The sequence below is a fragment of the Stenella coeruleoalba genome (assembly GCF_951394435.1).
Source record: "Stenella coeruleoalba genome assembly, chromosome: 5".
NCBI lineage: Eukaryota > Metazoa > Chordata > Mammalia > Artiodactyla > Delphinidae > Stenella > Stenella coeruleoalba.
The window spans coordinates 66773835-66786065 of NC_137150.1; the positions used below are offsets into that span (position 1 = coordinate 66773835).

Consider the following 12231-nt stretch of genomic DNA (forward strand, 5'->3'; position numbering starts at 1 on the left):
CTCTCTCTCACGTGGGCACTGAGCAAAGGAGGGGTGGGAGTCAGGAGCAGCCCCCATACAGCTGTTCAGGGATGTCTGGAAAAGAAGCCCACCCACATTGCTCTGGAACACTGGGTGTGACTTGGAGGGTATCGGGTTTGTCTGTTAGGGACACTGCCAACCTCCTCCTTCCCCAATTGGCCTCTGTGTTTCCTTGCATGCCCTCTGATTAGAGAAGTGTCCCTTTCCTCAGACACTTCTCTAAAGCATCTTCTTTCTTCTCAGTAGACTCTGAGACATAAGCTTTATGCACTTTCATTCTATTTGATGAATTCCGGTGACCTGTAAGAAGGTGGAGGTCAAATTAGAAGAAGTACATGGCTAAGCTTGCAATGCACTTGCTTTTTCATTGATATCAAAAAGCATTTGACCCTAATCCAGGACACTTGAATTCTTGGCCCAGCTTTACTCCTACTAGATGTCCTACGTCAGCAAATATTAGATTAATAGAGCATAAAGCTGGGAGGGTTGGTAGGATCCCCCCCAAAACAGAGCCTGGTTTCTACTTCTATGAAACAGAGATTGTGGAGTTGAACTGAAGTTATGTCCAGAAAAGTGTTTTAAAACTAAAAACCATCAAACTCTTCAGTCCCTTTGATTTGGGTGACACTTGATGAATTTACTCGGCCACCTCTTATGCTAGAAAGTTCTCTCCTCATCCCCATATTATAAAAGAAGGGCAGGTCAGGATGACTTGGAGAAGAGAGGACCTGAGGTCCAGTTACCCTGACAAGAAATTCAGCTTCTCCAGTCACACAGCCACAGACAGCCAGAGCTCTAAGGAATGTGAGAGATCATCCACTTTAAGCCCCTCGTGGTGGCATCTGTTGTTTTCTGTTGCCCTGAACCTATTGCCCTGTCCTCGCTTAATAGAACCTCTATTTTCTTTCAGAAACTCTCTTTGCTCCAGTCTTGGTAGGGCTATCAATCAAGGCATTCGGATTTCTCCTGGCCTAACATGGCATCTTCCTTCTGAGAATTTGAATCTTAAGGTAAGTGACTCAAGTTTAAAAAACAAAAAACAGAAACCTGTTGGGTCTGACTTATTGCTATGGTGGCACTATGAAATGACTCTATTCGTTCCTGTTACTTAGATCTCTGAAGCTATTCTGGTTCCAGCCTTTTCCCAAATCTTGTTTTTCAACTTTCTCTTCCAGTCTGTGAATTTTCATATTTTAATCTATTTTTATATTTTTAGTTTTACTTAGCAGGAGTTAGTTTCCATTGCTAATAACAAAAGAATCCTCACTGGTACATCCTTCCTCTTAAAGATCAAGAATGTAAGGCCCAAAGACAGTAGGCTGCTTGCCTAAAGTCAGGGAGGAAGTTGGGACCAGAGCCCAAACCAAACCCAGGTTAGTCAGTTTCTCTCTACATCTGCTGCCTTCTCTAGAGCTACAGCAGCCTTGGAAGGAATGAACTATTCCACATCATTAAGGGACTCAATGGAATGAGTCATTATTGAGCTCTTAAAAAGTCTATTGGACTTCTGCTTTGGGCCATAATTGAGGATATGAGACCAGAATTTGTTCTTAATAATGAAAAAAAAAAAAAAAAGAGCAATCCACATGTTCAACAGCCATAAAAAAGAACCAGTTACTGACATACATAACTATATGGATGTATCTCAAAAGCAATATGTTGAATGAAAGAACCTACTAGGCACAGAATGCATGCCATGTGCCTCCGTTTATGTGACATTCTAGCATTGTGAAGTCCAGCATGGTAGCCACTAGCCACATGTGGCTTTTTAAATACAAGTTGATTAAAATTAAATAAAAATTAAAATGCAGTTTCTCAGTCACATTAGCCGTATGTGGTTAGTGGCTACCATGTCAGACAGTGCAAATGTCGACTATTCCCTTCATCACAGAAAGGTCGATGGGATAATGTTGTTCTAGAAAACATACGTCTGATACATAATGACAAAAAAAACAGGAGAGTGATCGTTTAGGGTCAGTGGTGAAGAAGGATTAACCACAAAGGGGAGTTTTTAAGGTAATGGAAATGAGGGGATTTGGGGGATAATGAAATATTCTATGTCTTGTTTGTGGTAAAGACTATATGGTATATACTATGTCAAAATTCCTCAAATGGAAAGGTAGAATTAGTGAATTTTATTGTATGTAAATTATACCTCAATAAAGTTGATTCTAAAAAGTCAAGTGTTTCATGGAAGTACTTTTTTTTTTAACAACTTTATTGGGGTATAATTGCTTTACAATGGTGTGTTAGTTTCTGCTTTATAACAAAGTGAATCAGTTATACATATACCTATGTTCCCATATCTCTTCCCTCTTGCGTCTCCCTCCCTCCCACCCTCCCTATCCCACCCCTCCAGGCGGTCACAAAGCACTGAGCCGATATCCCTGTGCCATGCGGCTGCTTCCCACTAGCTATCTAGGAAGTACTTTTTTAACCACTTATAATAATTATTAGATGTGTGTTTTTTGTTTTTTTTTTTTTTGCGGTACGCGGGCCTCTCACCGCCGTGGCCTCTCCCGTTGTGGAGCACAGGCTCCGGACGCGCAGGCTCAGCGGCCATGGCTCACGGGCCCAGCCGCCCCGTGGCATGTGGGATATTCCCGGACCGGGCACGAACCCTCGTCGCCTGCATCGGCAGGCGGACTCTCAACCACTGCGCCACCAGGGAAGCCCCTAGATGTGTTTTTGCAAAGATATAAACATGTTATTTGTCCACTAGACCGTATTTTGCTAGTCCCTGGAGATACAGAGATGAATCATAGCAAACCCACCCTCAAGTTGTTCACGGTCCAGTACAGGAGATGGGTCTTATGCAAAAATAGCTCAAATCCAGGAAGAAAGTAGCAGGTGCCCTTTCACAAGTGAAAATATCATGATTTAAGACATTAGAGGTAGCGTAGCTCCCTTTACCTAGAGGGATGAGAAAGGCTTCCTGTTCTTTGAAGTATTTGTGAGATATATGCACATGGGGTTTAAAAACATTCTGGATGGAAGACAAAATATGGTCCAAGGTGGGGGACAAAACAGAAAAGTATGTCACCCAGTGGATAGAGTGCATAAAGGAGAGCAGTTAAGAAGTAATTCACATGGATATAAATGAGAAGGGTTTGTGTTTTGAATACCTGAGTTTAGCAAAGTGCACATACTTGGCTGCTAGGCGCTGAAAGGAAAAAGTGTACTTTTATCTTACATTGTGTCCAGAGTTCCAGGCCCTCAATGTTACTGTTTCCCTAAGCTCTTTACTTTCTCCTCCTCTTCCTACAAATCAAAAATCTTCACAAACAACATAATTCAAAGATGTAGGTCATGGTCAGAAAGGCAATCACCTTCTCCCAGCCTCATGCGTAACTTATTCTATTACAATCTCTACCTAAAAGACTTAAGGTGTTGGAAAAGCATCTAACTTGCACAGCAAAGAAATAATTTATGCATTTGTATAGTGACTTGAGCCGCCCTGGGTGAAGAGGGTTGTAATATAAATGTAAGTGGCAATTATGGTAATTATAGTATAATTGTCACTTATTTTCCCAGGTTCTGGATGGTTGTGTGCCATGGGTGTGCTGTTGAATTCTGGAGAGTTTGCCTTTTGCCCTTGGTCAGGGTGGCTCTCTGCATTTATTTTCACAATGCAGTAGGAACCAATATGTTTCATAATTATTTACATAATTTTTTACCATTTAGTATCTGTCCCTCTTACCTAATAATTTTACGACTTTTAAAAATAACAGCTATTGATGTCAGGGCACACATTTTAAATGGTCTTTTTTATAAATTAGGCTATAAAACTTTTGAAATTAAAAGCATACTAGGGCTTCCCTGGTGGCACAGTGGTTGAGAGTCCACCTGCTGATGCAGGGGACACGGGTTCGTGCCCCAGTCCGGGAAGATCCCACATGCCTAGGAACGGCTGGGCCCGTGAGCCATGGCCGCTGAGCCTGCGCGTCCGGAGCCTGTGCTCCGCAACGGGAGAGGCCACAACTGTGAGAGGCCTGCGTGCTGCAGGAATAAAAAAATTTTAAAAAAAGCGTACTAAGAATATTTGCAAATTAATAATTTCTGTGGGAGCCTAGAGCCTCTGTTGGTAAGTTAAAATATTTGGAAGAGCACTGCTTATTTCCTAGAAGTATATAAAAGTATATAAAAAGCCTGAAAAGAGCACTAGGTCTTGCTACTCAAAGTGTGATGCAAGGACCAGCAGCACCAGCAGCAGCTGGGAGCTTGTGAGAAATGCAGAGTCTCAGGCCTCCCCCCAGACCTACTGAACTAGAATCCGCATTAGCAAAGTTTCCAGGTGACTCGCAGGTGCATCAACATTTGAGAAGCACTGCATTAGGGACCATTATTTCACCTCTCATTTTATAAATGGGAAAGGCCAGGCACTTGATGGAACTTGGCCATGCTCAAAGGAAATTGAGTATTTTTAATTTAAGAACTCTATATACTCCGGTCATCTGTATTTGCTAATAGCAGGGAATAAAGCCAAACACTTTAACTCCAATTAACAAATCTATAATTAATTAGTAAAATGACCTTCCCTCAAATTTCCCATTTTGTAGAACAAGCTGTTTGAATTGGCTGGGGCTCAGGCCGGCATATTTGTGAATTTCACAATTCACAGATGTTAGACACTCTCAGGCTAAGTAAGGAAGAGAATGTCGAGTTTTAAATAGCTTCTCCCTTCTATCCTGGCTGAAGCAACAAATAAAATATTTTTATGAAACATATTTTGAACCAAAATTTCTCAAAAGGAGATGTCAAATCGCTCTGGAAATGACCTTAGATTATCTTACAACTTTGATAACTTCTGATGTCACCAAATTACAGGTAACCTATGGTTGGGGGTGAAAGGAAGTTATGAACTTGCCATGTTAGTGACACTTGGGCACGCTGTTGTGTGTTTTTTTTTTTTTTCTGTTGGAGTCTATTTTAATTTAGCTTCTGAAACATATTTCATTCAATATCCAAATCCACAAAACCATGATAGGTTTACAGCCTGTATTCAGAAAGGAAGTGAATTATTCTGTATGTAGATTTTTTGATATTATATTAATTTTTGGATATATGAACAAGTTAACGGTTTTACTCCAAAGTAGCTCGAGCCAAAGCAAAACCAAAACCAGCAAAAACAATGACATAAATAAGAGAGTGGGAGAGACTGAGAGAGATGGAAAGAACTCGAATGTTTTCAGTAACAGGCAATTTGAAATAATTTTGTAAGCTTTAAAATAGTTGAAAATAGTGCATTATTTTCCATTTTAATATTACTTTAATATTACTTTAATATGTGTGTGTGTTTGAGGTAGGATATTTGAAAAACTCAGTAAAGGTTATTATTATTTTTTAATTAGGGAAAGCAAAGCTAAGGGGATGTGAATGGGTATCTCTTTTAGTTGAGACGAAGAGTGAGTTCTAGGTTAAATATAATCAAGGAATTTCCCTGTCTTTGCTATTTGAGATTGTGACCACAACAGGCGGTTGGCTGAAAGGGAGAATGAAGGGTGGGGGGAAGGGGGGGTGGAGGTGGAGATGAAGAAGAAAAACAAAACAACTTCCTAAGCAGCTCTGTGAAATATTTAGTTCTAGAAGCAGTTACAGAAGCCCTCAAATCAAATCAGTATGCAGAGACAAGGAAACATTAATTAGCTGGAGCAGGGTGGACACTCATTAGCTCTTGTTCTGTTGTGAAAGTCCAGGCTGCTGAAATTAAACTCTGATGCCATTCATGCCAGCATCCAATCACCAGAGAGACCAGAAGTTCAGAGATGACTCCAAGTTGCCAACAAGTGTGGCCACTATACGACAAGGACTCTAAAGCCGTGGTAGAGGGGGAAGAACAACTTTAGAGAGGATGCCCAGCTGGTAAGATTCGACTGTTTCTGATGTTTTAGTCCCTTGATGAATCTCATTGGCTCAAATCAAGAAACGCTCCGCCTCTTTGCAAATGTGTGTGAAGGGGGGAAGTGTCTACACTTCTATGTCTGATAGCATTTGACCCTATTGCTTTTAGCCTTCTGGCTTTATATCTATGTATACACAGGTATATGTGTATATGTTATAATACTGTTCTCCATTTGTTGATATCAAAGAGAGTTGAAGGAAATGAATTTTGAAACTTCACGGTGTGCCACCCTACAGTACTGTCCCGACCCTTACATCCAGCGGTGAGTTTAAACGTGACGTAACTTCTATCAAAACTTAATTGGAGTGCCTTGTGTATGATGAGTGTTTCTGCTGTGTACAAAGAGCAGCCTCTCTTTGTTTATGAGCACAGTGATATTATTTTGCACTTTCTGTGGACTTAAAGTGGTCTGTGGGCATCTCTTCTGGTTTTCTTTTTTAGTTCCTATCTGGATGTACAAAGTAACAAAGTTTGTAGACCATCTTCCCATGGTTTCTTAAAAAATGGTCACACCATTTTAAGATGTTTAAAATCTGTTATTTGTCTGGATCAGCGCTCACCAACCCAAGAAGAAGACATTTCATTGGACAGGAATAGAATAGTCTGTGGGTGATCTTCAAGTCAAAAGAAACACAGAATAATTTTGATTTATACCTTAAAAACAGATAAATAGCCATTGTTATACCAAACAGATTGTGGCTTGTCATTTTGGCTCTGTGGCATATTTTCTTCTTGATTTGTTTCATAACAAACAGCATCTTTTGACAAATCTGACTTTTAAAACTTAACAATTATACTCAATTTTATTTCTGTTTATAGGAAGGAACGTTTGCCTAGCACTAAGAGGGAATATTAGTGAGCATGCACGATGTGTGTGTGTGTGTGTGTGTGTGTGTGTGTGTTTCAAATTAGAGTTTGCTATTTTTAAACTGGTAAATGAAATCTGAACAGTGTTTTTCCAGTCATAAAGTTATGGGAGATATTCAAGTCGTATGTAGCAGTGTGATGTTGTTAATTTAACAGTATGAGATTTGATGTTGGAATTTCATACTTTACTTTCTGAGACTAATGAGGGAGGTCCTCTGATTGCTGAAAATGGTGTGGTTCCAAAGGGGTTAACTTGTCATTCACCATGGTGCCTATTAGAGCCTCATCCCAGCAGTCCAGTGGGCTCTCTGGCCAGGACTCACGGTCACATTGCTCAGGCAGTTAAGGAAACTGTGTGATCTTTTTTCATTAATAAGATTTGTTACCTTGTAAACATGAATGTGGACTATGTAGACGTAGCTTCTTTTCCTGGGAGATTTTTGGTGGGCTGTGTGAGACAGCAGAAGAGGAAAAGTAAGAGAGAAATGTAAATGGAATGGTGGACAGAGTAAGAAAAGAAAGGAAGAAAAAGGAAAGAGAGAGAGGAAGCAAGTTTGTGGTCCTCCAGGTTGAAACGGGAAATGTGAATGGTGATTTGATTCCTGCCTTGCTGTGTGCCATGAACAATAGTAGCAAAAATGAATGGCTCTGGAGTTCACGTTCTTACATAAGATTTCGTTGGTGTTGGGGAGTGGGTGGATAAAAAGCAAAACACTAAAGATTTTCTAGTTCTTGAAATTTTTTCCAGCCTCAAAATTTTCTACTTCAATAAAATCTTTGAAATACTATTTCTAAGAGGGTAATTGTGGTGAAACATTTGCTGTATAACGCTTCCCTTGATGGCATCTTTTTTAAAGTAGGTACATGGATCTATCTCAGCTCTGGCAGAAGTTTTTTTCTATTGACTAGCAACCCACATGTCAATCATGTACACCTCTGTCCAGAGGTATTCCTAGTGATTGATGAGGGAAGCCTGTAAATATAGATACATGAGGAAATTGCTTTTCGGAGTGTCCCGGAAACCGGCTAATTCATGGAGCAAATATCACCTCAGTTTTTGTCAGATTGTAAAATTTAAAATAATAATAGTACTTTAAAAATACTTTAAATTTTGCTGAATCCCTGAACTTTAATTATGGTGAGTGTCACTTTGGGGGAAGGGGGGGCATGTTGGGGAGCTGTGAGATGGTGGTGCAGGGTGGTCAGGGAATATTTATTTGCCAAGTAAATTGTTTTAGGCAAGATTATGTACTTTCCATTTGTAATAAAAACTTAATCCGCAAGTAAACGAAAGAAAAATATTTGCTGCCGAGCATCTACTCTGTGCAAGGCACTGGAAATACAAAAATGAGTAAGATATAGCTGTAATGCTTATTTATTTAACTTTATAGTACTTATATATTTAATAACATATATTTGCCTCATATATTTTAACTGCTTTGTCAGATATTTCTAGACTACTTAGTGAATGAATGAATGAATAAATGGGATATCACTATAAGAAATCTATAATAATATATATTGTCGAAGCAAGAATCAAACAATATTCTCTTTGCTACCTAAGGAGTGAATGAGTTTGAGCTGTTTTTTCTAAGCAGACAACCCTTGCAGTTCTCAGTTTACAAAATCTATTTTAAGTAAGACCAAATTTAATCATTCCATAATCATAGTCATCTACATAGTTAAATTTGTCTTTTTCCTGACCTTGTCTTTAGAAAGAAACTATAAAAGAGAATTTTCAAAAAAGGAAAGAACAGGATTTCTTGTTATTTTTAACTCTAAGCTACCTTAATGCATAAATTTCTTTTTATCAGAAAATCGAATAAATGAGAGCTGTTATTATCATTTACTGCTAAATGTTAATGCCATTCCTCAAAAGCCAATTTTAATATACATTTCAAAGTATGATGGTAATCATTCTCTCAGTTAAAATAGAGATTTCACCCTCTGTTATTTTTTCCTTTGCACCTGAACATATTGACACATTATGTATTTAGTTGTGCTCTGATGTGGATGCTAATTTACTCTAGTCTTTACAAAAACTTTTCTGAAAATCAAAACAGTACTTAAGCTATAGAGCTTCGATTTCCCCTTTGATGCTATTGACCATTACAAGAAAAAGAGAAGGTGGACAAATCACAAGTTTTGTCATTTTATTGCTAACTTAATTTTAACAAAAATAGATGAAATTATGCAAAATCAATAAATAAGAGCCAAAGGGTAAGATACAGTTTCCTTATAGATTAAAACCATAACAGTGAGTTCTGTTTACTTTTTATTAGTAAATATTCAAAATGAATCTAAAATTTAGCATTTTACAAGTTAAACTTTTGTTAATTTATGGTTTGGGTTATAATTTGGGTCTTCTTGCACCCTTTAGTTTTTAGAATTGCCACCTAGTTTTTAACATAAATCTCTTTAACCAAGTAATTCTAAAAGACAGATTAAATTCCTCCAAATATCATTTTGAAAATAAACCAGCTAAAATGATAAAAAGGAATCCAGATTAAATTTTGAAACACTGTGATAGCTGAGGACTAAAAATAAGAGAAAGTAAAACATATTACTATTTGAACCACTTGTAAAATGATTTTGAGTTATTTTTTTCACTCACCCTCTACTCAAAAGAAGCTTGAACTGTTAAAGTACTGTATGGATGAGTAAGAAGTATTTCCTGTGTAAATTACATATTGATTGTGAATTTTATGCTTTACTAGCTTAAAGGTCAACTTTATTAACTGTATTTTCTAAATATATCCCAAAAGGAGGAGGAGGGGAGTGGGTGACAGCGAACTTACAATGGATCATTTTGTTTGTCAAATGCAATCGCATAAAGACAGATGTAGTCCTGTGTTGAGTGTCTTCCACTTGCTTCTCCACATCCACCCTACATCCTTCTTGTTCTGAATCCCAGGAAGCTGACTTATGAAGATTGCATTGACAGTTCCTTTCTCCTCTGGTTTCCTCTTGGGTTCAACCAGTGGGCACCTCTAGTAGGAGATCGAAGAGCAGGAGGAGAGTGAATTTGGGGTATATGTTTCCCTGCTGTTCTGCTACGTTTTCTACTAACGGCTGCAGGTCCTGTAGGGGCTCTCAACCACAGTTCCGGACGTCTTGAGTTTGAGTAACTGCTCTCTCCTTTTCCTTCGAGCATAGGAGTGGTGCTTCCTTCGAGCATTTCTAGCCACTGCTAACTCCAAAAAGCCATACCATATCTCTTCTCCCTTGATCAATAGTTCCTTTATTAAACTATCTCCAACTGCTTTTTTTTCAAATGCTCTTTTTCCTCCCAAGGTCATACCCAGTAGAAAAACACATGAAAAATGTGCCCATAGTGTTGTTTATGTGCACACGGAAACTTCAAAAATTGATATAACATTTAATAATATAATTGCTGATGCCAATTAAGGATGTATCCATCCATTTCAGTGAGCAGGCCAGTTTTTAATAAGGCTAATCCGTTAATTTTAGCTAGCTCCAGAATCACTAAGTTTCTTTGTCTGACTGAAAGGAATGAGCTGACATGCTGCAGTCTGTGTAGGTTGTTATGTCAGTACTTGAAATGAAGCAAGGCAGAGGACAGGAAGAGCTGGTTCATAAAGAAATACAAAGGTACAGTTTATCAGCAGGGACTAAAGTAGCCACCAGTTGTAGTCAAGAAAAATCTGCCTCCAACCCTTACAATTTCCACAAGAATACATGTCAAAAGACCTTCATGACCCACTGTAGAGTTAGCCAAAAGTATGATGTATTATAATTCTGTATGCTGCTCCTGAGCTGTGAGTGCATTTAAATGGCAGAGAGGCAGGGAAGTGTGTCAGCTGAGGGCACATAGGACTTGTCAAAAGACTGTTATCCAATAGTCTTAACTCCACCACTCACTGATTATGTGACCTTCATAAAATCACTTAAGCTATCTAAATCAAAGTTTCTTCATGAGATAAGTAGGGATAACAACTTCTGGCCAACTGTTCACAACTAAGACATTGAGAATTAAATATTAACCCAACCAGAGTCTGAAATGCATCCCCTTAGGGTATTGCTCAGCTCTACTCTTGTGGGTATGGCACAACAGTGAACTGGAGATTCCTTCCCAGCGACAATTGTGTCCTCATGGAGGCAAACCTGAAGTTCCATTTTGCTCTATATCATCTTTCAATTAAGCACAAAGATGATTATGAGTCTTGACATGATCTTGACTTGTCCCAATTCTTCTGCTTTAGAATTGAGAAATCTAAAACCTTAGAGAGGTTAAGTGATTAGCCCAAAATCACACACACAAAAATAGTAGCAGAACCAAGTCTAGAATTCAAGTCTCTTCCCTGTTCAGTGCTATTTCTACCATAGAACATAACATTTTATTAGATCTGTATAGAACTTTATGATTAACAAAGTGCTATTCAACACATTACGTAGCTGATCCACTGTGGCAGGTATGGTAAGCAAAATAATGGCCTCCAGAGATAGCCACGTCCTAATGCTCAAAACCTGTGAATATGTTAACTTACACAGCAAAGGGGTATTAGGTTGCAGATGGAATTAAAGCTGCTAATCACCCAACCTTAAAATAGGTAGATTATCTTGGACTGTCCATGTGGAGCCCAATGTAATCGCAAGAGTCCTCAAGTGGAAGTGGGAGGTAGAGAAAGAATAAAAGTGATGTGAGGTGAGAAAAGATTCAACAGATTTTGAACATAGAAGAGAATCAGGATCCAAGGAAGGCTGGCTGTCTCTCGAAGGTGGAAAAGGCAAGGAAGCACATTTTCCTTTACAGCCACCAGGAGGAACACAGTCCTGCCAACACCTTGATTTCAGCCCGGTGAGATCTGTATCAGGCTTCCAACCGGTAGAACTGTGAGATGATACATCTGGGTTGGTTTAAGCCACAAGTTTGTGGTAACTCGTTACAGCAGCAATAGGAAATGAATTCACCACATAACGGATTTTTATCCTCAAATTGTAGGTATGGAAACTAAAACTTTGTTTTGATTTGTTTGTTTAACTAAAGTATTCCATGAGCTTATTTATTTTCTTGGTGCTGAGTGGGGAAGATAGAAGGTATGAGTAAGATACCATCCTAGACCTCAGGGAATCCAAAGAAGAAGTTCACACATAGAAATACTACAGTGAAATGTCTATTTAGGTCTTCTGCACATTTTTGGATTGGGTTCTTTGTTTTTTTGATATTGAGCTGCACCAGCTGTTTGTAAATTTTGGAGATTAATCCTTTGTCAGTAGCTTCATTTGCAAATATTTTCTCCCATTCTGAGGGTTGTCTTTTCATCTTGTTTATGGTTTCCTTTGCTGTGCAAAAGCTTTTAAGTTACATTAGGTCCCATTTGTTTATTTTTGTTTTTATTTTCATTTCTCTAGGAAGTGGGTCAAAAAGGATCTTGCTATAATTTATGTCATAGAGTGTTCTGCCTATGTTTTCCTCTAAG

General features: G+C 38.6%; 1 protein-coding gene across 10 annotated transcripts in view; it reads left to right on the forward strand.

Moving 5' to 3' along the window:
- Positions 1–12231, forward strand: part of TP63 (tumor protein p63) — a gene marked incomplete at both ends in the record, with an annotated part of 241562 nt that overhangs the window by 13401 nt on the left and 215930 nt on the right. For 4 of the 10 annotated variants that reach the window (XM_079922213.1, XM_079922214.1, XM_079922221.1 and 1 more), the window contains one exon: positions 6124–6185. In XM_079922213.1, the coding sequence (XP_079778339.1) occupies positions 6124–6185 (62 nt within the window). Of the gene's footprint in view, positions 1–931; positions 1032–5712; positions 5884–6123; positions 6186–12231 lie in introns of those variants that run through there. The other 6 variants (XM_079922211.1, XM_079922219.1, XM_079922216.1 and 3 more) reach the window with 5 other exon arrangements.